The sequence below is a fragment of the Mercenaria mercenaria genome, chromosome 17 (genome assembly GCF_021730395.1).
Source record: "Mercenaria mercenaria strain notata chromosome 17, MADL_Memer_1, whole genome shotgun sequence".
Classification (NCBI taxonomy): Eukaryota; Metazoa; Mollusca; class Bivalvia; order Venerida; family Veneridae; genus Mercenaria; species Mercenaria mercenaria.
The window spans coordinates 49,908,654-49,936,515 of NC_069377.1; the positions used below are offsets into that span (position 1 = coordinate 49,908,654).

The 27,862-nt window shown below is 35.1% G+C and overlaps 1 protein-coding gene across 1 annotated transcript; it reads left to right on the forward strand.

Annotated features, from left to right (window-relative positions):
* Positions 1-2,170: 2,170 nt before the first annotated feature.
* LOC123535629 (SPRY domain-containing protein 3-like) lies at positions 2,171-27,445 on the forward strand. The gene is made up of 11 exons (XM_045318353.2): positions 2,171-2,307; positions 13,561-13,721; positions 15,968-16,083; positions 16,753-16,840; positions 17,062-17,215; positions 18,608-18,793; positions 20,414-20,563; positions 21,337-21,394; positions 22,447-22,509; positions 25,493-25,674; positions 26,371-27,445. Exons 1-11 carry the CDS (start codon positions 2,275-2,277, stop codon positions 26,503-26,505), a joined length of 1,326 nt encoding a protein of 441 aa, XP_045174288.1. The 5' UTR covers positions 2,171-2,274; the 3' UTR covers positions 26,506-27,445.
* The last annotated feature ends 417 nt before the right edge of the window (positions 27,446-27,862 follow it).

The following is a 27,862-nucleotide window of genomic DNA, read 5'->3' on the forward strand; positions in this document are numbered from 1 at the left end:
CTGGCTCCAACAAATCGTCCAAATTAAAGCTGATTCTGACAACAGGCTCCTCTTCAAGGTCATATTAAACACCAGAGATGTTGCCCTCCTCCAACAGGATCTGACTGCCCTAGAAGCATTGGAAGGAACTTGGCAAATGAGTTGTATTCATGGAAACTGCACAGTTGCTAGGATTGCAATACTACACAAGGAACCTATCCATAGTATCTACGTCCTTAAACACTGAAGAGGCTTGCAAGTATCTGCTTGTCGCACTCACAAACAGCCTCCAATGGAACCAACACATTCTAAACGTCATAAGCAAGGGAAACAGGGCGCTATAATTCCTTAGACAGAATTTCAAGGAATCTACGCCTTATGTAAGACTCTCACTGGAGTATGCGTCAACCGTATAGGATCCAGCAACCCAGTCAAAAATCAAGGCCTTGGAACAAGTCTTACAACGAGCTGCTCACTATGTCTTCATAGCAGCAAATCTCTAGGACGTGCACCAAGGCGTTGTAGGACCTTCGCTTGAAGTCGCAGGAAGAACGGAGAAAATAGGGAAGGCTGTCAATGAGAGATTGGATCACATTCCCTACAAGAGTTGTATTGGCAGCCTTTCTGTACCAGTTCAGACCACTCATTCAGGTGTGATCTGCCCCATAATCTTGACATAAATGATTGTAGTGAGGTTACCAAGACAACATTTCGGGAAAATCCTTACACAAGTCTATGGCTCCAAATCCAAAGTAACTAATTCTGAGCTCCGTCCTTACCCTTTTTAAACAACTTAAGCAAGTGCCTAAGAGAAAGAGAATGTAAAAAAATCCTCTTGTCAACTTTTATTTTTATCATTTAAAATTTTGAATATCTGAACCACACCTGATCTTTCCCGTCTAGTGTATAATGTTGGTAATACCAAAACTCTTGATTTCTCATTATGAACTGACTTAGATTGCTTACCATTCATGTTGCTATTTGCTTCATATTTTCATCCACAATCTTATACTGCTTTAATTTAGTGTTCGAAGTGACTGTTTCATATTCTAAATGTGGTCTTATTGTGCTTTTATATAGATGTAGAAACATTTCTCTGTTCATGAATGTGAATGACATACATATCAGTCCCAAAGTTCTATCTGCCATTTTATTTTCACTTTCTATTCACAGTATTTCTGAAATTTCATTCTGATTGTTTAGATATAAATACTTTGCCGGTTTAACCTTAGACACACAATGCAAATATTTACATTTTAGAGTTGAAGGTCAGTTGCCTATCCAAATGCACAAAATAGTTTGTCGAAGGAGAATTTCTTCTTCTGGATAGTTATTTTGGAATATTACGCTGTGTCATCTGCAAACTGTTTTATTGTGCAATTCAAAATACCTGGTAGTTCATTTACATAGATAAAAATAGGTACCGGACCAAGGAGACTATACCCTGGGAAATATGGTGTCACAAGCCGCCTATAACATCTTTTAAAGATCACAGTTAGAAAAACTTCTCTATTTGTCTGATACTCCTGTCAGAGAGATTAACCAGCAAAACTGAGATTGTGATTATGATTTCAAAATAAGTCTTACCGTGTAAATCGAATATTTCAAGATCTTCACTGAAAATATCTTGATAACCATAGATTGCAAAACTCCATTATCTTTAATAAGAGTTACAGCACCTTATTGTCTTTGTTAACCACAATCACCTGGTTTCAAAAAGGAATCATTTTTCTAATGTACCAGTCACGTTCGAACCCAGTGTTGTTCAGATTCTTACTTCCCCAAAAACTTCAGGTAGGTCTGCAATGATCTTTCACGTATACTGAGACAATAGACCCAGCCAATGCAATGATTTCTCCTGGTACTCTCCTTTGGTGGTTATTGTACATTCTAGATCTCAGTCTCTCGGGCGTTTGTTAGGTCAGTTACATAAAAGACCCCTGCACATAGTTCGAGTCTTAAAGTGGGACTAAGTCTCCCCATATATTCTATCTTTCTATGTTTTACATGTTATTTATCTTTATGCATACTTTATTACATACACCATGACCATTTTAACTGTTTATTTCCACATTTGCTTTTATTCTGGTCGAATACATGTATACCTTAAACCCGAAAAGTGGTATCTTTTCTTGTCTTACTATTCTTTGCGTTTCAATCTATTCTTCCCTCTCTTCTAAATGATTGCTTGAAACAAGCGTCTGTCAAATATAAAGCGCCACCTATTCAATTATTTCCAGTGTTGACAAAATATTCTTGGAAAACCGTTCAAAATTATGTTTCATTGATAATATTATGAACGGAAGAGATGTTATAGAATCTTTACAGGTATTACCCACTTAACATTTCACCGAGCATGCAGATGTCAAGCTATGAAAATGTAGATTTATGCCAATTTTTGAGTTGTTTATCCAAAGCACGAAGAGCATGTTCAGTTTGACATGTATGCCTGTTTCTCGTCAGTTCGAGCTTTCTCATCGATTCGAGCCCTTGTGTTTTAGTAAAATTCATGCTCATGTAGCATGTTCTTCCATCAGAAACTTGTGTCATTTACATTTTAAAATTCCTTGGAAAATATTAGTCATAAAACCACTGAAAAATTGATGAAATACCTATTTTAAATTTTTGCATCTAAAATTACTTATTTCAAAAGGAAATTACATAGTGGGTAATATTGTGAGCCCAAATTTCAAATTAAAAGCACCCCGAGCATATTTCGACTGTTGTAACGAGTGAACAAGAAGTCAAACTTGATAGAAATTTGCTTTATGGAAATAGAATATGCAAACATAAACATTTAATGACCTTCCAAACAGAGGGCTCGAATCGATGAGAAAGTTTTAAAATGATGTGGAGTTTCACCTCCTTCAGTCTCATGCAAAAAAGTACATATAAAAGATGATAACATTGTAATTCTTATTGCCCATTGTAAAATGCAAATATTTTTGTAACAAAAAACAAAAATTATTTAATTGAACAGGTTTACAAAAATTTGCACACCTCTAAAAGATTTAAGAGGCTCGAATCAAGGAGAAAGCAGCATACAGGTCTAGTATATTCCCCGATTGGTGCATCATGCACCGATCAGTGTATCATGCACCAATAGCACTCTCTCGTGTTCTATAAATAGAACATGTAGCAGTTATACCATAATGCAATGCACGAATTGCGGACAAGAGCGCGTTTTCTGTATATAATGAATCATCAGCTATCTGGGAATTAAAAATGTAACATGCCACCTGTATAAAATTGTCGCACCCGTTAACAGAATAAATAAGAGATGAAAATATAAATAACTAATTAAAGAAATATATTGGAACGAATGTAAGGAATATACAAAATATACAGACATATTATTTTAAGAAAACGATACAAAACGGGCCTACTAAGCAAATAAAGAGCACTATTTTGAAGCATGGCATCCATATTACTCCATATTATACTATTTAAATCTTGCATAAAAAGAACGATTTACAGCTTAATAACAAGTTACAATATTTTCGGATGCGACACACCAAAGAGCACTTGTAGTTGAAACTTTAATGCTAAATCATTTTGATTCATGATGTCCAAAGAATGTATCAGCAGAATTAAAATCATAACAAATATAACTACATGTTGTTTTTTTTCTAAACAATTGATTCACACAACACAAGACGAAAACTCATTTATGATCACCGATGTCAGTGGTCGGTGTGGATCCATCAAATATTTCGATCTATCCTTTTTAAAAATACATATAAATATATGCATGATTTGGTAGAAAATAATGGTGATGCATTAGATTCACACATATTTATTATCAGATAACATCTAAATATTACTATCAAAAGTCAAATATCTTTAGTTTATTATGTCACACTAAGCGGTCATCTGTAATAAAACACAACATATGTATATCACAGAGGTGTTAATTGTTTCAACGAATAACTGAATATGTGGCCGAAAATAATAATGTGGATGACAGTTGACATTAAAATATATATGTTGTTTATAACATTTAAAATTTCAGTGAATTTAAATTATGCGATTTTACATTCACAGATAGATCTATTAAATCAAACAATTAAAACGGAAGATTTTTTACTAAAATATAATGTTAATATATGACAGTAACTAAGAAGAACAATTTGGATCTGTGAATACATTTTTGTTTTAAATAACGTTTTTCCATTTGGTGTTAATACATTTTCCCGAGTTATTCTACTTTTTTAAATATTCTTTTTTTTTAAACTGAACGTGTCACAAAAAGAACAGAATTATATAATAACATTATCCATCCATACATATATATTGATGAAAAAGCGATAATTCTAACATGGATATAAAATAAAGAGTTTCTCGGCTAGTTTAGTGAAATAAAAAGTGAAGAAAAACATTTGTTTGCGATGTGCACGCTAGAAACCTGAACAAAAATAACGAAATAAATGCAAAATGTATGGTTTACTTATACTATTGTACAATGAATGCACTGGTTGTTTGTCCGCAAATTGAGTGCTGTGCTATTTTTAGATAGCAGACCTTATCGGTGACGTCACAGATCCTTACATACGAGAGTGTGCTATTGGTGTATTCAACAATACACCGATCAGTGTATTGGCCAAGAAAATTTATCTACTGACCGTTATTTTACATGTATTTGATATTTCAGATATGTGACAATTAATGATACTTTATCCCGAGCAATTACCATATACACCAGTAATAAAGTACATCATAGTACATGTATATTGATTACCAGACCTCTAGGCTCTGGGTCTAGACTATAGAAGTTGGGTTAACCAGACCCCTAGCCACTTCCTTGTCAGTAAAGAAATTATAAGTAAAAGTTTTATCTGAATTGATAGATTTTTCCTGAGTATTTGGTGCCAAAATTCACTTTGGTAAGTTTAGGGGTGGGTGCAGTGGTGCGAGGGGGGGTTGGAATTACCAGAAAGTACCGGCAGGGTTCTACTAATTTATTCACATGTATTTGAAAATACACTGCTTATCCTTTGCTCTAAGGAATATCTTCTTCAGTAAAACATTTGTGTTCAATATAATTCACTTTAAATATTAAGTCAAACTAGTGTTGAAACTTCTTACATGGTGATATTTATGTCTCCCACCACACAGTGGTGTGGGAGACATATTGATTTACTCCAGTCTGTCTGTGTGTGTGTCTGTCTGTCACAAAGCTTGTCCGCACTCTTATGTCAAACATTTCTTATCGAATCTTCAACAAACTTGAACAAAATGTGTTTGACCATAAACCTCGGCCAGGTTCGATAAATAGCCAAATCCGCTCAGGCAGTTTTGAATTATGGCCCTTGAATTACTGATTGGATCCATTCCAGGGTTTTCCCGGACGCAGGTTTTCTGCGTCTCTGACGCGCTTTTACTGCTTTGAACTCGCATTTTTAGTGCCTCTGCGTCCCACTGGACCCGCAAAATCGGTCACGAAACTCCTTTGCACTGAAGCCTCCTTTGCGCAGATACCCATGTAAAATGCGCAGTTTTTTACCACCGGGACCATCACGGAATCGTGGGTGCTCATTATACACAGGTATAGACGATTTTCCAACTTCAAAACAAGTTTTGTTATCGATGTTCGCCATTTTGGTAAAGGGAACCTACTCTCCCCGCTAACTGTCACCGCTAAAATCTAAGATTGCCGTTACGTTCCGTAAAAGATCGAATGGTTTATTTTTTTATTAAACAACATTAATTTCATATAAATTTAAAGTATTTTGATGAAAAAATATTAATAAATCACAGAAATTATGATACTAATTAAGGATCGAGTATTATCTTTAACCGAGATAAAACTGTGAACAACATAATTGACCAGGGTTGTCAATAAGTTTTTGTTGAACAGGCTGAAATAGAAATGTAGGCGGCCAGCTAGGGGGGTCCGGGGGCATCCCCCCCCCCCCCCCCCCCCCCCCCCCCCCCCGAAAAATTTTGAAATTCAGCGCTTCATTTCCTGCATTTTGGGGCATTTTGGAAGCATTTAAGAACATCTTTTCCACTGCATTTTTAAATACAATATACCCATATTTTCACATTTTTATGAGCTCACCTGGTAAATTTGGAGATAATAATAAAAATGAGTTTACACGTTCATGCATGCATTTTTCAAGTCCTGAAATGCTAATATCTAACTTGTCACCACACTCCAACTCTTTGTTTTACTTCTTTGCAAAATCAAATAGTTATTGAACTACTGTATATCTAAATTCAAAACTCTACTGAGAATTAAACCTGTAGGCCTACTCATATTTCTTTTGTGGGGAAGATTCCCCAGATGAATTTTTACAATTTGGCCTGACAAAAAATGTCACTGTTAGAACCATCAAAACAAAATGTACAGAGTTAGAAGTAATACAAGTTTAGGCATAGAAAATTAACTGTTTGATTCTCATCCCACCTATCCTTATCCAAAACCCCTAGCCTCGATTTTTTATTGATCAAAATCCAGATATCCAAAATTGTATGTCCGGGACCAGATCTCCAGTTTAAAGGATGTGTTTGACAAATATGATGGTGCAAAGACAGTTTAACAGCATTTGACAGTATCTGATATAAAAATTTACCATGACATTTCCTCTTATTAAAATGATTTAAGAGAAATATTTATCAAAAATCGGCCGGCTGATACCGCGACAACTACTGTACTTTCGATTTTATAGAAAAAAGGTAAAAGCCAATATATATTTTCTGATCTAAATTTGATGTGATTAATAATTTTTTTATAGAAATTAAATATCTGTCTCAGTTGTCACACATTATAATCAACACCTGGCTTTGTTATACAATGCAATAAACAGCACTCGACAGGGGTAAATAGGTGTGAAAATATCCGAAAATTGTTGTTTACACGATTAGTTATGAGCGATTTTGGATTATTAAATGTAAAGGAGCTTGTGGATAATTTCTTTGTTTTGTTTTTTGTTGTCTTTTCTTTTAAATCGGGACCATCGACACTCATGATTTCAAAATTCTTGGAAATTATCGCGGATGTCCCATCACTCTTTCTTCCGAAATTTTTGCTACAAAATATAACTTTGACACTACGATAACTGATGAATATATTTTCACGCAGATCTCTAATATTAATCGGGCCTCGACCTTAGCGGTGGACCGTTGGACCGACGCAACCAAAATATCGACAGGTCCACTATCAAAAGTTGGGTTGACCGACGGTCAACCAATTTTCAGTCACGGTCTGCAAATAAAATAAAACCCTTAAAAGTGAAAAATAGGGGGGAAATCGTACCCATATCGGCGAATTCACAAAACGAATGTTGATTTTGCCTTAAGTACGGCATTCTACAGTTATAAGCATTGGCGAGTTAAAGTCAGGATAGCACGAATGGACTACTCAACCGATCGGGCGAGTGGTTTTTACGTGGTAACTTTACCAAATTGAGAAATTACATCCGGCAAAATTACCTGGATTGACTGGAATTTACCCGCGAATCGTAAAATATCAAAACGTCATGCTGGTAATTTTCCATTCCACAAGCACGTGCGCCCCATCGTAATATCTAATTTACATCGCGGTTACTTTTGACACAAAAAACGCGCGTAGTGCATTCATTTTTAATATAATCGCTTCAAATTTTCAACACCGCTTGAGAACTAATACAGTATGAATTCTATAACAATTTTAATAAGATATCTACAGGAATGTAGGCAAAATTCTTTAAAAACGATAAAATTTTCATATAATGTTTTGTAAAATTTCAAACAGCGCGATCTTGATCATTTATTTCCTTCTTAAAGTAAATAAACGGTACATACTATGGTAATAAAATTCAGACTTTTGACCAGAAAGTACAAAAAACACAATTAAAAAATCTTAAATAATGAAAAGGGGCAGCAATTTAAATACATGGAGTAAAACGATTTTTGGCAAACAGATTTCTGTTAGCGCGGCAGAATAAGTTACGTGACCTCATGAACGTAAATAGAAATGTGCTTTTAAAATGAAGCAGTATGATGTCGTTGCGGTTTTTAATAAGTTTTAAATGATTCTTTGTACATATTTTTTTTGACACAACACTTTGTTGTTGTTAGATATTCTTCTCAAACAATAATGTAAATTTCTTGAGGGCAAATAGGTCACAGAGGTAGGACATCCACTATCATCGTTCACGGTTTGACACATTTACATGTCAGTTTATTCGGGATATTGCACAGTCGCTTTTAAAAAATTAAAGAAAAAACTTTTTTACTGATTTCTTCTCAACAATTAAAGGAATCGAGAAAGTACGATCAGACAGTGATGTGTCACATGGCGCGAAAACATGACGTAATGCCATGACAATCTCGGGGAAACTATACCGCTTTGATCTCCACTGCAGATGCCACAATAGCCGACACACTTCTTTTAGCTCTTTGAGGGGGTGTTAACTGATGATGAAAACGGCCAATTACTTAGTTTATCATCAGAATAATTACCGATAAGTGTTGATTTTTTTTTCACTTTCAACACGGGTCGGGAGGATGGTGATTATTGTGTCCATATTTTGGGACACTTTTCAAAATAATTATTTTTCGGGATAACAGATTGCTACTGTCTTCCATTTTTAATTATTTTAGAAATAAGTCCTGTTTCTTTGAGTCATATGAAGTTATGACGTCTACAACATCACAATTTATGTGATGGAATTGGAGGCCTACTAGATTTATGCAGTTGGTGGACCTGCTGGCAACTGCTGAAAAAAGTTAAGGTCGAGGCCTGTTATAATAATTCAGTCCGTGAAACATGATTTTCGTCTCTTTGACGTTAGCTTTGATTTCGTCAGTTATGACGTACGTATATCATCATTTGTAAAGGCGGAGCTTAAATAGTTTTGCCGATAAAAAACGTCACGCGTTCTACATCCACAGCTCTCATTGGTTTATTGCGTGTTTTAACTCAAGTCAAAGATAGACAGGCACGTGGCAGTGTATGAAACCATCGCCCGTGATGACACGCTGTGTATTATGAACGGAAACGGCCGTGAGTAATATCGATTTTTAGACTGGATGGAGAGTTCTTTATACAAATTATATTTTCGTGACAGAATCGTCAAAAAAAAACTATAATCGACGGGTTAATGTTTTTAGGCCCGAATTTTTTTTTGTTGTTGCGAATTTGAACCGGCCCAAATGCCATTTGAACCGTCCATTTCGGCCGGCGGCCGGTTCTTATTGACAACCCTGTAATTGACACAAGGTGACACGTTAATTGCCGGTAATTACTGGCTATTTAATCATAACAAAAAGACTATCACACCTTTTGTAATCAGTCTGAATTGAGAAGCTCATGCCATTTTGAAAGATACCATTCCGAAATATTGAATCAACTGCTATCTAAATTAAAAAGATACAATTAAGTTCATTCGGTTTAAGGGTAAATTTTTATAGTAATAATGTCCATTTTCAAGATCAATACTTTGTGGACCCCCAAAAATTATTAGGGACCCTTAAATTAGCAGCCATTGGAGTCCATGGACTCCCAAATAAAAAACCCGAGGGAAAACCCTGCATTCATCTAGACCATCCAGAGAAACTAGTCATTTTTCATTGGGCAGCACTGTCACAAAGTTTTTCCGCACTCTAAGCCGAACATTTCTCATTGGATCTTCACCAAACTTGAACAAAATGTGTTTGACCATAAGACCTCGGCCAAGTTCGATAACTAGCCAAATCCGCTTAGGCACTTTTGAATTATGGCCCTTGAATTACTAATTGGATCCATTCGTCTAGACCATCCAGAGAAACTAGTCATTTTTCATTGGGCAGTTGTGGGAGACATGCGCTTTTCTCAAAAGCATCTCTAGTTTCAGTTTGAATTTGACTGTAATCCATTATCAAAATTTTACTTAATAGATATGATACTATTTGTTTTAACGTAATCAAAATATACATCGCCTTACATAACAGCCATGTAATTAATTAGAGTATCAAAGAGAATTTATGCAAGATTGCAGTGTTCTCACTAGCAATTATGCACAGTGGTGTGGGAGACATATTGATATACTCCTGTCTGTGTGTGTCTGTCTGTCACAAATCTTGTCCGCACTCTAGTCGAACATTTCTCATCCGATCTTCACCAAACTTGTACAAAATGTGTTTGACCATAAGTCCTCGGCCAAGTTCAATAACTAGCCAAATCGGCCCAGGCACTTCGGAATTATGGCCCTTGAATTACCGAAAATCAGCCTTTTTAGCTCACCTGAGCACAAAGTGCTCAAGGTGAGGTTTTGTGATCGCCCTGTGTCCGTCGTCGTCCGTCCGTCGTCAACAATTTGACTGTTAACACTCTAGAGATCACAATTTTGACCGTATCTTAATGAAACTTGGTCAGAATGTTACCCTCAATAAAATCTTGGGCGAGTTTGATATTGGGTCATCTGGGGTCAAAAACTAGGCCACCAGGTCAAATCAAAGGAAAAGCTTGTTAACACTCAAGAGGTCACAATTTTGGCCAGATCTTAATGAAACTTGGTCAGAATGTTACCCTCAATAAAATCTTGGGCGAGTTTGATATTGGGTCATCTGGGGTCAAAAACTAGGCCACCAGGTCAAATCAAAGGAAAAGCTTGTTAACACTCAAGAGGTCACAATTTTGGCCAGATCTTAATGAAACTTGGTCAGAATGTTACCCTCAATAAAATCTTGAATGAGTTTGATATTGGGTCATCTGGGGTCAAAAACTAGGTCACCAGGTCAAATCAAAGGAAAAGCTTGTTAACACTCGAGAGGTCACAATTTTGGCCAGATCTTAATGAAACTTGGTCAGAATGTTACCCTCAATAAAATCTTGGATGAGCTTGATATTGGGTCATCTGGGGTCAAAAACTAGGTCACCAGGTCAAATCAAAGGAAAAGCTTGCTAACACTCTGGAGGTCACAATTTTGGCCCAATCTTAATGAAACTTGGTCAGAATGTTAATCTTGATGATATGTAGGTCTTCATGAAACTTGGTCAGAATGTTAACCTTGATTATCTTTAGGACAAGTTCGAATCTGGGTCATGTGGAATGTGACCTACTGACCTACTTTTTTGTTTTTAGCCCACCATCATCAAATCACTCTGCGTCCGTGGTCCATCGTCCGTCCATCCTTCCCTCTGTCCTTCTGTTAACAATTTCTCATTATAGTATCTTCTCAGAAACTACTGGGGGGATTTTGACCAAACTTTGTCAGAATGATGTATTTGTACCCTAGTTGTGTCTCCCTGAAAATCAGACTGGTTTAACAATTTTTGAGTGAGTTATGGCCCTTTGTTTATTTTGATTCCTAATACAATTTTATATCCAGTGGCCCTCCAAGTAGTTAATTTGTTTTCTATGGCCTTACCTGTAGAAGGGTCATAAAGTCTGCAGACACTAATGAGATAATGATTGGAGTTGTTCATTATTTTTCTATTACACCTCAGCAGTGAATGGACTACCCTAGCAGATTGATGATTAATTTGTTTAGTACTCAAATTTCTGGGTTTGATTATTAGTTATAATATAAGTAATTATATGTGCATTCTTTGTTTCCATAATAAAAAAAAAATAATTGCATATAACTCATTAATGGTGTCATCTCTCTTGTTTAGGGTATGGGTTTAATTATAAGTTTTAATATAAGTAATTATTGTGCATTCTCTGTTTCCGTAATAAGAAAAAAAAATGCATATAACTCATTAATGGTGTCATCTCTCTTGTTAAGGGTTAAGGTCATTTATTTTGATCTAGTGACCTACTTTTTTGTTTTAACCTACAACATTCAAATTTGGACCACATGTATATTTTGAGTGGCTAGATGAACCTTGACATGAGTTGACCTTGATCTTGACCTAGTGACCTACTTTCACATTTCTGTAGCTACAGCTAGTTACAGCCTTCAGATTTGGACCACATGCATAGGTTTGTGTACCGAAATAAACTTTGACCTTGACATTGACCTAGTGACCTACTTTCACATTTTTGAAGGTTCAGGCTTCAATTTTGGACCACATGCATAATTTTGTGTTACGAAATAAAATTTGACCTTGATTTTGACCTAGTGACCTACTTTCACATTTCTCGAGCTACAGGCTTCAAATTTGGATCACATGCATAGTTCTGTGTTCTGAATTGAAATTTGACCTTGATTTTTACCTAGTACCTACTTTCACATTTCTCAAGCTACAGCCTTCAGATTTGAAGCACATGCATAGTTTTGTGTACCGAAATGAACTTTGACCTTGAAATTGATATAGTGACCTACTTCCACATTTCTCAAGCTACTGCTTTTAAATTTGGACCACATGCATGGACCACATGCACAGTTTTGTTACTGAAATGAACTTTGACCTTGATTTTGACCTAGTGACATATTTGTGCTTAAGCCTTTGCTCATAGAACATTCATACATTGACCAATCTCTTTGATATTTGGTATGTAAGTACCTTGTATGGAGCCAAAATTACCAATTGATATTAAGAGGTCACTGGATTTAAGTAATTACTTTGTTAAGTCTGTTTTAAAATCACGCTATTGCTTAAGTTATTGTTATTTAATGTTGATTTTTTATATAACAATGTATTTATAACTAAATTATACTATGGTTTGTAGTATTTGTCTGCAGCTCTTATTTCAGTCATGCAAAAATGATATTTCTATTTAAGCACGGTATAACGAACTAAAGTATTTGCTTAAGTATATTTCTTATTTCTTTACTTTGCTTCCTGTAAAAATCAGAATTGTTGTGTTTAGATCTATCAAATAGTCATATACTGTTCTAATATAGATGAAAAAGTCAACATTGAAGATGCATAAAGGGCAAAAATAAGTAACTGAAATAACAGACTTAACTAAGTAATTACTTTAGTTTTTTTGTGAAATTGGGGCCTCTGACATAGTTACCTACTTTTAGAATTTTGAGCTAGTCTTGAAATTTGGAACATTCAAAAATGACTCAATGGTGGGTGCCAAGATGACTCTGTGATCTCTTGTTTAAGATACAGCTTTGAAATTTGGATGACATGTACAGTTTTGCACACTGATCTTAAAACTGACTTCAGTGACCATCCATGAATGTGACCTACTGACCTACTTTCTTCAGGTGAGCGATACAGGGCCTTAACGGCCCTCTTGTTTAAAATGTTCTTTAATTCTGCGAAGTAATTAGTATGTGAGAACGAAAATTAAGCTATTCCAAACACTTTATAAACTGATGGTTTTAAATCAGAAATTGTCACCTACACAAACACGCAGACAATCACATGTAATTGCATAGATCATATACCTGCTGACCTGTCTCGCGGTGTAGTGCAAACGGGCATCGCTGATTGGCTATACGTGGCTATCGATGACAAGCGGGTAATTCCGCCCACTAATATTGCTGTCTGGAATTTACCAATAGTCAAACCTTGTTTATTCACTGGTGTTTGTAAACAATTAATTATTGAGTTAAAGCTTGCATCCCACTGCAGAAACTTGTGTCCAGGGACTCCCAAGCTTCATTAAATACGCGTAGACTGGGACCAATTATGCGTACAGGGACACCGAATTCGGCGTTTCCGAGAACACAGAGGATTGTCAAATTTATTGCTCTTATGGTCACATTTTTCAGGATTTAATAACCATGGAACTACGTGAGGAGAGAAACATTGCTGTAAACGGCTGGCATCGTCGTCGTATGGCAAGGATCAGGGATGTTGTTGGACCAGCCCCACGAGATCTACCAAGACAAGTGAGATATGAACGAATAACAGTTGATGACGACCACCTTAGGTATTACAATATCACAGATGGAATGTTCATTTAATAGGGATATGACTTATCCACAGGTCTACAGATTTTAGCAGTTCCCCTGGCTACAGGGATAATTTCTGTGTGTAGGGAAGATACAACAACAAAACTAAAAGTTAATTGATTAGAAATTGCAAACTGTTGCAAGTTATGTATCCCCAAAGTTGAACCTTTTCTAATACAGTGTGTTTTCATGGGGCCTAATACTGTGAAAAATAGTCCAAGCTATTCTACTCACCCTGGTGTCAGCGTCACACCTTGGTTAAAGTTTTGCAAGCAAGTACATATAGCTATTATTTAAAGGCATATAGCTTTGAACCTTTTTTTTTTTCATTTTTTAGGTCAATTACTAACCTCTAGGATCAAGTCCCATAACTCTTGACATGCATAAAATCCTGGTAAAAGTTTTGCTCTCCAAAACTAATGCAGGCATTGATTTGAAACTTAATTTGTGTCTTCGGGGTTATAAATCTAAATGATAGCATCAAGTCTTATAACTCTGACTTGTATTTTAGCCAAATTATGTCCCCTTTTGGACTGAGAAAATCCTCGTTAAAATTTTGCATGTAAGTTACTCCAAAATTAATGCAGATACTGCATTGAAACTCTATAGATATTTTAACATTAGGGTAATATTCCTGCTTCTGGGACAACAATTCGAATAGTCAAGCATTTGCTGTCTTATAGACAGCTCTTGTTTCCATACATGCCATATTATTATTTTCATATTAATATATGTTATGTATACATACTTAATAAAATATAGCATTTTAAGCTATCAGTGTTTTGATTACAGAAGACAACACCACTAGATTTGAAACAACATGATTTTATATGAAATGACACTGTTCAAAATGCATGTACTTTTCACATAATATTTTTGCAACATGACAAGTGCACAAACTGCTGCACATCAGTTGACATAAATGAATCCCATGGCGTTATATAAATGTTTGCAATATAAACTACAATTCAGAGCCAAATTAGCTAGTATTTTTGTGTATCTGAAACTATATGAACAAAATTTTCACACACTTTTTATCTCCACAAATTAACTTGGCCCTGAAATATTTTAAGATAATTTGGTAAATGGATAGTATCTAAAATTTCAGATTACGAAAAACGGTTAAAAAAACTAATGTTGAGTGTTTTGATATTTATAAAATTTAAGACCAAGTATGATACTAAAGTCTTAATTTGATCATTTTGATTTTGATGTTGCCCCTAGTGCAGAAAGTCCTACCAATGAATTCATTGATAAATATTTAATCCCAAATTTTAACTGGATTATTGCGGAAAGAACTTATGTGACTGCGAAAATGTTGTAAAATGCATATTGTATGACATCAGAAAGTGTTCCAAGTCAGATAAAATAAATTCGGTTACACTATTTAACCTGAAATTTAGGTATAATGTTAATTTTACCATACCACACATCATGCCCGTCCGCTTAGCTCAGTAGGGAGAACGCAGATCTACGGATCACAGGGTCGTTCTCTGTGATGATTTGATAAAACATTGTGTCTGATATCATTCGTCCTCCACCTCTGATTCATGTTCTCCATAACAATTTGATGAAAGACATTGTGTCTGATATCATTCATCCTCCACCTCTGATTCAAGTGGGGAAATTGGCAGTAACTTGAGGAGAACAGGTTTGTTCTGGTACAGCACCCAGGAACACAGGTTAGGTTAACTGTCCACCATTGCATAACTGAAATACTGTCGAAAAACAGCGTTAAACCCAAAACAAACAAAATACCACACATCATAATATTATGTAAAAACAAGAAAAAAACTCGTCAATATTTAGTTTGAAAATTAATATTTAATTGAAATGACTTACCGTACATGTATCACCAAGTTTTTAATGACACAGTTAATTCATTCTTGCTGGCATTACACAGGTGCATAAATAAATGCAAGGTAGGATTATTATTTGTGTTATTGATTGTTTGATATTTGAAAATGTGATGACATTTTTTTTTCAACAGTAACTACTTTACTAACATAAATAGGCATGTTTGAAAGTTTATAAAGTAGCAAAACTAGAAAAATCAATGATATTTTGGGAATTTTATGTTTAATGTTGGGAAAAACCATTTTTGATTGCCTTTTGGTTTTTCCTGGCAGTAACTGTATATAAATATGGGAAAAACCAGAACTTTTTGTAAGAATATAGTAATAACAAATTACATATGAAGTGTATCATTCTTTTAACCTTGCAGTTTTGCCACAAATGAATTGAACAAAGTTGGACTGTATGTGGCAGCAAAACCACTGTCACCAGAAAATTACTATTTTGAGATAGAAATAGTGGACACAGGACTAATTACTGCTATTGGTAAGTTCTTTAAAGACAGTCTAATTTTTTGCAGCATAAAAGAATTATTTTAGAAATTAGTGTGAAAACCTTATATAACCTTATCAAATCAAAATTTCTTCTTTCTATGCTTATTATATAGACCAAGTTGATTTGACCAACATTTTCAATAATTAAAATGAGGTCAGCGTTAAAAGCTTTATTGCACTAAATTAGTGTTAGTAATATACATGTGCCAAATTTATGTAATTTCTATATAACCCATTATGTCATGTGAAGATGGGAAAGAAAGCATATTTCATTGACTTACTACAGAGAGAAGGACACTCTTCAGTCATTAAAAGTTATACTGGGCCTCCATAGCTAGATAATGTTGCTGATTAAGATTCACTTGCCCCTCACCTGTATTGGTTTGAAACCCCACTTGCAGTGTAGAATTCTTTCTTGTGAGGAAGCCATCTAGCTGGCTTTAAAAGAAAAGTCGGTGGTTCTACCCAGGTGCCCGCTTTTGCCAGGAAGTGCACCAAGGGATCTTCTTCCATCGTCAAAAGCATTGAAGAATTTTAATTAATTGTTGACAGTGTGTTAAATGTTGAAAATTCAAAGTCAAGTACCTATACTTTATGTTAGCATATAATGTAGAATACAGCTTTCAGGAAGTTTAATGACTAAAATATTTTCTATATTTAGGTATTGGTCTTGTTCCATACAAATATCCAATGGACTCCCAGCCAGGATGGAGAGCATTCTCTGTGGGTTACCATGCCGATGATGGGCAGTAAGTATCATCACCTCTTCTGCAACTATATTTCTTCCTTCCCAAATTTACCAAAACTAGATAACATTCATGCTTTTGGTAGGGAAACTATGGTTTGAAAATATTTGGAGGCATTTTAATTTTGAAAAAAAATACAGCTAATTACACCAGGGTTACCAATGCATAAAGGCAGTATCATTTTCATTTTTAAAACAGAATGAATACTCTATTATAAATTTTAGGTTATTTAAGGCAAGTGGATTTGGGCGGCCATTTGGTCCAAAGTGTAACATTGGGGACAAAATGGGTTGTGGTATAAAATTCAAGAGAAACGAAGATGAGCGACCACAACCGGAACAGGCTGTTCAGGTGTTCTTTACCAGAAACGGGCAAGAGGTAAATGCATATCACAGTGTTTAGAAGTTTTAGCTTGGCTATTCGATAAATAGTCCGAGCTATTCTACTCGCCCTTGCGTCTGTGTCAGCGTCACACCTTGGTGAACGTTTTGCATGCAAGTACGTATAGCTTTCATTTAAAGGCATATTTTTTTGAAACTCACATTTTCTTTTTCTAGGTCAATTATCAACCTCACTGGGTCAAGTCCCATATAATCTGACATGTATTTTGGCCAAATTATGCACCCTTTCAAACTCAGAAAATCCTGGTTAAAGTTTTGCATGCAAGTTACTATCTCCAAAACTAATGCAGATTTTGAATTGAAACTTCACGTGTGTCTTCGGGGTCATAAAACTAGGTGATTGGCCAAATTAAGCCCCCATTTGGACTTGGAAAATCCTGGTTAAAGTTTTGCATGCAAGTACATATAACTATTACTTAAAGGCATATAGCTCTGTAACTTATTTTTTCATTTCTAGGTCAATTACCAATCTCACTGGGTCAAGTCCCATAACTCTGACATGTATTTTGGGCAAATTTTGCCTCCTTTTGGACTTAGAAAATCCTGGTTATAGTTTTGCCTGCAAGTTACTACATATTTCTCCAAATTAAATGCAGATATTGAATTGAAACTTTACATGTGTCTTCAGGGTTATAAAACTAGGTTATAACATCAAGACCCAGAACTCTGACATGCATTTTGGCCAAACTGGTTAAAGTTTTGCATGCAAGTTACTTCCAAAACTAATGCAGATACTGGATTGAAACTGTATAGATATTCTAACATTTAGGGTAATATTCCTGCTTCAGGGACAACAATTTGAATAGTCGAGCATTTGCTGTCTTATGGACAGCTCTTGTTTCTCATTTTTTCCCACCAATTTCAAAATGAAATGTTATCATATTGAAATTAAATACTTCTTTTGTATTTATAGATGTTATAAGCAATTATCAACTGGAGAGTTTTGTATGTGCAAATTTTAATTCAAACGTTGTGTTATAACGTATTGTATATATAGTACACTTGAATGGTTTGGTTTAAAACTGATACTTAATTCAGATCATATGGGGACTTTTGTTAACATACTTTCATATAATTTATCACAAATACATGGCATATTCATTTATAAGGTGACCATAATTGTTTGAAATCCTTTGCAGAGAATGTTGAATATGTTAACAATAACAACATTGTATTCATTGTAGTGAGGATGTGGCTCTTACCAGGTTTTGAACTTGACTTGAAGTTGTAAAATACTCCCCCTACTTACCTTAATTCTTTGTGTGTTGCATGTGGTTGGCAGGATTACAATTTGATTACCAAGGATAGTGCCAACTTAACTATGTCTGTGAAATAGTGTAAGCCTTAATGTGTTAAACTTTTATTTTAGGTTGGCACAGTAACTGTACCAAATCCTCCAGGAGGTTTGTACCCGGCAGTAGGTATGCATTCAGATGGAGAAGAGGTGCGGTTAAATCTGGATGCAGAGTGGCAGTATGAGGAACTGGTCCACATGGCTGTAGACAGCGGGGAGGAGGAGTGGTCAAGATTACATGATGTCAAGTTAAACGGAATGGTCAGAAAAAAATTCTTTATGCCTGATAATTTGACAGCTACTTATATGTGTCATTTGATCTTGTAATGGGATTAAACTGAATATATGCATCTTTTAATAAGTTTGTTAGTGTACATAATGGGTAATTAGATATTCTCTACTGTCAAAAACTAAGGGTTGAGTTTGGTTGTTTGAATTTTGTGCTTTAGTGGTGAGAGTTTGGAGGAGGGCATGATGATTGGCCCATATTTATCTGTCTAACACACATTCCTTTTAAAGGAAATCAGTTACCCCTTATGTGTAGATATACACAAGGGAAGGCATTTTTATATGCCTGTTTTGGACAAAAGGGCGTAAATTATGTGTTGGTTCGTCCGTCTGTCTGTCATACTTGTGTCAGGAGCATAACATAACTTTCAAGTATTGCCTTTAAACTAGGCATATAGGTAGATGGCAGTGAGACAATGCACAGAGCTCATGAAGCTGGTCAGTAGGTCAAAGCCACAAATGGAGCTCAAAGGTCTAATATGTCCCTCATTCTCTGTCTAGACTTAACTTAATAACTATTCAAGGTATTGACTTTTTAACATGGCATTAAGTTAGGTGGTGATGAGACGATGTGCAGAGCACATGAACCAGGTTGGTAGGTCAAAGGTCAAGGACACAAATGTCAAATTTGTCCTTCATATTTTGTGTCCGGAACATAACTTCGGAATTGGATACATGTACATCATGAAGAAAAATTAATCTGATTGTGCCCTAGAAAAATGATTCCACAGGACATATAACCTCTTCATTATATTCAAGTTAATTAAAACACACTGCTGCTATATATTGTTTCTTAAATGACTATCTTGATTATATTGAATGATTTGGTTTATTTGTTTTTGTCAGTGAAAAGCAACAACCAGCTTAAAATATTCGTTAACTAGTTTTTTAAAAGCAGAACAAAACCTGTACAACCATTACAGTTTAGATCAAGCTAAACTCAATACATGCAGATTGCTGCATAAAAGTTCATCCTGACAAGAAAATGTACATGTACTTTTGTCTGGCCTTTCAAAAATACCACTCCTTACAACACAATAAGTTTCTAGGAAAAAACAGAAAATAAGTTTATAGAAATCCTGGTTAAATATTACATACACTTAAGCAGTTTTGTATGACTAAACAAGGAGTATAGGTTTTTTTAGCATTTATATCCTTGTCATGCACTTGACTCTGATTTAAGATACCAGTCTAAACAATATATATTGTTCCTAAACGTTATATAATTCTTGCATTCAACGAAAAAACTATTTGGGTCCTAGAAATGTATTTATTGGACATGGATGCCACCTAAAATTGTAATTAAAACAAAGAAAGGTCTATAACTGTAGGAATGTTTGATTTATTTAAACACAATTTTGCTTTATATATAGCTTTAATACTAATCATGAAATTAAGTAAATTAACATTATTTCTTATATGTAAAACAGTAGAACAAATATGGTAGCTCTGTTTCTTGGTCACAGGAAGTACGTCAACATACATCAACATTACCATCTATTATTTGAAATGAACATAGTTTGTCATATCAGAATGTAAGAGATATAATACAAGTGATCCTAGGATATCTTGCAATATTTCTTCTAATTTCAGACCTTAGAGTATTCTGGTAGAGGAAAAAGCATTCATGATGTTGGTCTCGCACAGGCAAAACATCCATTAGATACAATGAACCATTATTTTGAAATAGAAATTATAGACCCAGGTGAAAGCTGTTATATAGCTATAGGAGTGGCTAGAAGAGTAAGTTACTGAAAATTCATTCATAATTACTGTATATGATCTAGTTCTTGGTAATATCTAGGAAAATGTAACAATTATTTATTACTTGTATACAGATTTGTTTATGGAGTCGTTACATACGTTACTTGATTTGTCTGGTAGGTCAGTAGATGAAGTGCAAGAATCGATTGAGAAGGTTTTTTGTTTGATCCATTTTCAGTGAAGACTCGACAGGAGACAATTATGTTTGTTGTCCACTACCTTTGTTTTCATTTATGCACATATGACAAGGGGCCACCATGCTTGACAGTGAAGGTTGCTGATTTAGAATCACGACCCTCATGACTGTGGTTTTAGAATTTTAGGAAGCTATCCCGCTGACTAACTGTATGTCTGTGGTTCTACCCAGGTACCCATCTTTGCCAGAAATTATGCTCGGAGGGGCACCTAGGGTCTTTCTCGCACCATTAAAGCTGCAGATTCACATGTCCTGAATTGGGTTGGTTTGACTGAAAGAAAACAAACCAACAAATTGCAGATAGCAAGTCAGTGCTGTTGTGAAATACAGGAACAACAGTTGAAAAATGGCATTTACTGATATCAAGCATAATTTTCCTTACAGTTTGCTTGGAATTTCGTGATTATAATAGAAGGTGGTTACTGGTGTTAAACTGTTAATTTTACACACAAAAAAAGCTTGAATCATAGCACACATATTCATGGCTTAAAGTGCTAAATCATAAAAGAATTATTTTTTTACATAATGAAAAATTTGCATTTTATTTTTACTGTAGAATTATCCAAAAGATAGACATCCTGGATGGAATAAAGGATCTATAGCATATCATGCAGGTATGTGATGAGGATGTTTTGAAGAAGTTTCAGTTAAAGGTTTATATTAATTACAATTAAGAATAATAAATGAAAGGCTTTTCAATCTTAAAACCTGCCAGTTAGCTCAATTTAATTAAGGTTTTGGATTAATGAATATGTTAATAGCTCTTATGACAGTGGTTATGCTTATATACTATGATGAGGTTATCAAATGCGAATAGTTTCCTAACTGAATATATTGAACAAGTTAGATAAATTTTGTGAGCCTCAGGCAAGAAAAATACTCAGCAAGTTCAGTAAATTCAGTACGGAAAAAACACAGATTGAATATCTCTATTTTCATCTTACCCGAACTACAGGTTAAGGGTGAGCTATTAGTATCATATGAAACTACTGGTTAGAATTACACCAAACTTGGTCTGTAGCTTCCTGGTAAGGTTGAGCTTGTTCAAACATGGCCACTTAAAGGGGCTGATAGATTTAAAAATAGAAACTTAAAGCCTTCATCAGACTTGGTCTATAGTATCATTAAGGTCCTTTGTTCAGATGGAGAAGTACCTTTTAACAACTTGTCATGAAGTGCTTGATGTATTGTCATCAGACTTGATCTTTAGCATTCTTATAAAGTCCTTTCTTAGACATTCCATTTGAACCACTAGTCAAGGTCTGGTGAATGACTTGCCGCCATTATAGCCCTCTTTGTTATGTACTAAATTTAGATGACTCAGCTCATTAAACAATATATGCACAGCCGTGCAATATCAGTTTTATGGAGATGGAAAATGCGCACATTTATGCAATAAATGTCAATTAGCAAAAACCTATTGAAACATTTTCTAAAACTTATTTAGGCTGGCAGTAATTTTGTATGATAAAATTATGAGTTTAAATAAAGATTTTCTTGAAATAGTTTCTCACTGTAATGTGCTGAGCATGAACAGAAACATGCCTAGTGTAAACACTAACATTTCATTAATATATTATATGAGTAAAAGAAGCATTGCACATAGAACAAAGTTCCTCTCTCACATCTGTGCAAGTTGACATGATACAATGATTTTATTTTTCAGATGATGGAAAAATATTTGTAGGGTCTGGTATAGGTGATCCATTTGGTCCAAGATGTCATAAAGGTATTGTTAAATGTTTTTAACCCTTACCCTGCTATATTTCTAAAATGGACTGGTCAGTCATTTAATTTGGGCAGTACCATTTATTATTTGAAGGATTCAATGAAAATTTATTGGCTGAGTAGCAAACAGTGCAGATCATGATCAGCCTGAACAGATGGATGTGCAGGCTGATCTTGGTCTGCACTGATCTCAAAGGCAGAATTACTTGCCGATAGCAGGCTAAACGTTAAGAGATTACAGCAAGTCATATGACGATAGACTGTAGAAATAGTAATATTCATAAATAATGCCATTTGCGACTTTAAAATATTTGTGAATGTTAATCTGTAACTCGTCCTAAAGCCCTCTACAGACGGTAGGTTTTTGTTGTACAACACCAATTAAATTCAAGATGTACAGCCAAATATTATCGTGTGTATGATGCTATTCCTTGATTTCGTAAATCTTAAGTCTTGACTTACAGATTAGGACATGTTCTATTTCGTAAGTTTTGCCTTACGTACCACCCACGTTGACAAGCAACAAATTGGTAAATAATTAGTTGATAAGAGACAAGTGAATGAAATTCCAGAAACAACTGCCCAAAAAATAAACACAAATCTGAATACAAAATGGCTTCTAATGCATAATGGAAAAAGGATGACACTGAAAAGTTAAATGATTTGAGCCGCGCCATGGGAAAACCAACAGAGTGCGTTTCCGACCAGTATCCGCGCATTCTGGTCCATGCTGTTCGCTAACGGTTTCTCTAATTGCAATAGACTTTAAAAGCAAACATCATTGATCCTGACCAGATTGCGCGGATGCACAGGCTGGTCTGCATCCATGCTGGTCGCAAAGCCACTATGTTGGTTTTCTCATGGCGTGGCTCATTTGTGTCATGCGTAATCAAATTCATGGGATATAAAAAGGTGAATATTATTTTTTATTATTAATAGTTACATTCTTTTCAGTACCTGATGCACTATGTTTACTAGGTAAATCTCTGTGATTTATATGGGAATGGAATACTGTCTGTATGTGAAAAATGTACAATTTCAAAATTGTACATCTTTGAGATAACTAGTGTTGTACAACAAAAACCTACCGTCTGTAGAGGGCTTAAGATGCAAGCACTTGTTTCACGAATTCTTAACACGATAAATGATGCTGCTAAACTAAGCCTACACAAAAATTACTCAATGTACAGTATATTTGACGATGTAGTGCCTACTTAATAACTTACATTCTACATAGATCTATTATATGTACCAAGCCTGCCAGGATAGCTGAGTAGGTAGAGCACAAGACTGAAGTTGGAAGTAGTGAGTTTGATCCTTTCGTTGAAATGCAAGTTGACACACTGTTTTAACTTGTACCTCAGAAGATATATATCATGCTTGAATGTAATTTCTGTTTCAGTTTAATGATAATGATAAATAATAATATGATATTACATGTATAAACTAAAACCTATACATTTTTAGCTCGACTATTCGAAGAATAGTCTAGCTATTCTACTCACCCTGGCGTCGGCGTCGGCGTCGGCGTCTGCGTCACACCTTGGTTAAGTTTTTGCATGCAAGTACATACAGCTATCATTTAAAGGCATATAGCTTTGAAACTTATTTATTCTTTTTCTAGGTCAATTACCAACCTCACTGGGTCAAGTTCCATAACTCTAACATGTATTTTGAGCAAATTATGCCCCCTTTTGGACTTAGAAAATTCTGGTTAAAGTTTTACATGCAAGTTACTATCTCCAAAACTAATGCAGATATTGAATTGAAACTTCACATGTGTCTTCGGGGTTATAAAACTAGTTGATAGCACCAAGTCCCATAACTCTGACCTTCATTTTGGCAAAATTATGCCCCCTTTTGTACTTAGAAAATTTTGGTTAAAGTTTTGCGTGCAAGTACATACAGCTATTACTAAAAGGCATATAGATTTGAAACTTATTTTTTCTTTTTCTAGATCAATTACCTACCTCACTGGGTCAAGTCCCATAACTCTGACATGTATTTTGGCCAAATTATGCCCCCTTTTGGACTTAGAAAATTCTGGTTAAAGTTTTGCATGCAAGTACATACAGCTATTACTAAAAGGCATATTGATTTGAAACTTATTTTTTCTTTTTCTAGATCAATTACCTACCTCACTGGGTCAAGTCCCATAACTCTGACATGTATTTTGAGAAAATTATGCCCCCTTTTGGACTTAGAAAATCCTGGTTAAAGTTTTGCGTGCAAGTACATGCAGCTATTACTAAAAGGCATATTGATTTGAAACTTATTTTTTCTTTTTCTAGATCAATTACCTACCTCACTGGGTCAAGTCCCATAACTCTGACATGTATTTTGAGCAAATTATGCCCCCTTTTGGACTTAGAAAATCCTGGTTAAAGTTTTACATGCAAGTTACTATCTCCAAAACTAATGCAGATATTAAATTGAAACTTCACATGTGTTTTCGGGGTTATAAAACTAGTTGATAGAATCAAGTCCCATAACTCTGACATGTATTTTGGGCAAATTATGCCCCTTTTTGGACTTAGAAAATCCTGGTTAAAGTTTTGCGTGCAAGTACATACAGCTATTACCAAAAGGCATATAGCTTTGAAACTTATTTATTCTTTTTCTAGGTCAGTTACCAACCTCACTGGGTCGAGTTCCATAACTCTTAACATGTATTTTGAGCAAATTATGCCCCCTTTTGGACTTAGAAAATTCTGGTTAAAGTTTTACATGCAAGTTACTATCTCCAAAACTAATGCAGATATGGAATTGAAACTTAACATGTTTCTTCGGGGTTATTAAACTAGTTGATAGCATCAAGTCCCATAACTCTGATATGCATTTTGGTCAAATTATGTCCCGTTTCGAACTTAAAACTCTTTTGATATTTAACATTTTGGGTAATAATTTCCTGCTTCTGTGACAATATTTCGAATAGTCGAGCTTGGCTGTCTTACGGACAGCTCTTGTGTTTCCAAATATTCAAGGTGATGTGATGGGATGTGGTATAATGTTCCCACCAGACTATGACAGTGAAGTAGATAGTGACTTATCCCCTGATGAAAACGAGAGTCCTGACTTCCAGGAGGAACCATATCATTCTTCTGATTCAGAAGATGATGAATTCTGGGGCGGGAATAAAGATTTTGAATCTGGAACAAAAGTGCAAGTAAGTGAAATACTTTTTATTGAGCTTCCTAGATAGTGTAAGTATGCAAATTGAAAAATCGAGATTATAATGCAGTGCATGCTATAGTTTTCTTTTACGTTTGGTATGCTTTTATGTTGATTGATTGATTTGGGGTTTACAGTGCTTCAGTATGGTACAGGTTATGTGGTCAAACAAGACAAAAAATTTTGGTTTCACAACTCATTAAAAAGATTGTATGAGGTAAAGGATGAAATCTTCTATACCTGCTGGAATCACAGAGAAACAGCACATATAAGTATTTAGTAGCCTGTTACAGTGATACATATGTAAAGACATTAGTTTCAATTCTTTCCATACACAAGTTGTCCCAGAATCACACGGGACCCTTTTATGTCGTTCGTTAATGAAAAAGCTGTACAATGATGATATCAGACCTATAATACTATTATACCATACTTGAGTTGCCTTTTTCTGTGTTGTAATAAATTTTTAATCTTTCTATGCAGACAAGCATGAAATTAAGTTGTGACTTTGTAGAATAAATAAGCAAGTGTTGATTTGACTCTGTTACGCTAGAAGTGGATTTCAAATTTATTTTATTGACACTGTATAGCCTATCCTACTGTCATGTCTAGTGTGTTCGGAAAAACATTATACTGTAGTCTTGCAGAATATTTCACACAACTAAATCTGGCTTCTTTTTTTTCTTTTCAGATATTTTTCACAAGAAATGGGAAAATAATAGGATATAAACAAATTAGTATACCAAAAGGGGGATTTTATCCCACTGTAGGAATGTTAAGTAGTTGTGAAAAAGTTCGAGTTGATCTCCGACCCCTTACAGGATAGATATGCTATCTATCCCTCACTGTGTTGAAAGGTGCAGGTCAATTTCTCCAGAAAAAAAAAACATGGATTTACAGTAATACAGATAGCAATATAAACAATGACACAAAATTACCAGTTATGGTTCCAACATTTGCTATGGCACACAAATTCCGGTTACTGACACAGCATCGGCTTCTTGTGGAAATGCTGATGTCTAGATTTTAAATTGCAGTTTGGAAAACAGTTACAGTAAATACTGGCAATTTGTAGCTTCATGAACATAATTTATTGTAAACTATCCTGGTTAGAAATTACATTGTGTTAAGTACAAATAAAGAACTACTAATGTACTTCATTGGCAGGATATACTCATAAACAGGAACAATTTTTAGCTCGACTATTCATAGAATAGTAGAGCTATTGGACTCGCCCATGCGTCAGCATCCGCGTCCCGATTTGGTTAAGTTTTTGTATGTAAGCTGGTATCTCAACAACCACTTGTGGGAATGAATTGAAACTTCACACACTTCTTCACTGTGATAAACTGACATACACTGCACAGGTTCCATAACTCTATTTTGCTTTTTTACAAAATTATGCCCCTTTTTCGACTTAGAAATTTTTGGTTAAGGTTTTGTATGTAAGCTGGTATCTCAGTAACCACTTGTGGGAATGGATTGAAACTTCACACACTTATTTACTGTGATAAACTGACTTACATTGCACAGGTTTCATAACTCTATTTTGCTTTTTTACAAAATTATGCCCCTTTTTCGACTTAGAATTTTTTGGTTAAGGTTTTGTATGTAAGCTGGTATCTCAGTACTCTGTAATTGGAATGGATTGAAACTTCACACACTTATTCACTGTCATGATCTGACATGCACAAAGCAGGTCCCATAACTTTATTTTGCTCTCTTTCAAAATTATGCCCCTTTTTCAACATAGAAATTTTTGGTTAAGTTTTGTATGTAAGCTGTATCTCAGTATCCACTTATGGGAAAGGATTGAAATTTCCACACTTGTTCACTGTCATGATATGACTTGCAGTGCAAAGGGTCAATAACTCAACTTTCGCATTTTACAAAATTATGCCCCTTTTTCAACTTAGGAGTTTTTGGTTAAATTCCTATATGTAAGCTGGTATCTCAGTACCCACTAATGAGAATGGATTGAAACTTCACACACTTGTCCACTGTCATGAGCTGATAAGCACTATGCAGGTTCCATAACCCTATTTTGCTTTTTTGCTAAATTATGCCCCTTTTTCGACTTCCGTATTCATTCAGTCGACAAGGCTGTTGAATAGTCGAGCGTTGCTGTCCTCCGACAGCTCTTGTTTTACAAATACTAGTGGCTTTAACATATTCAGATATAA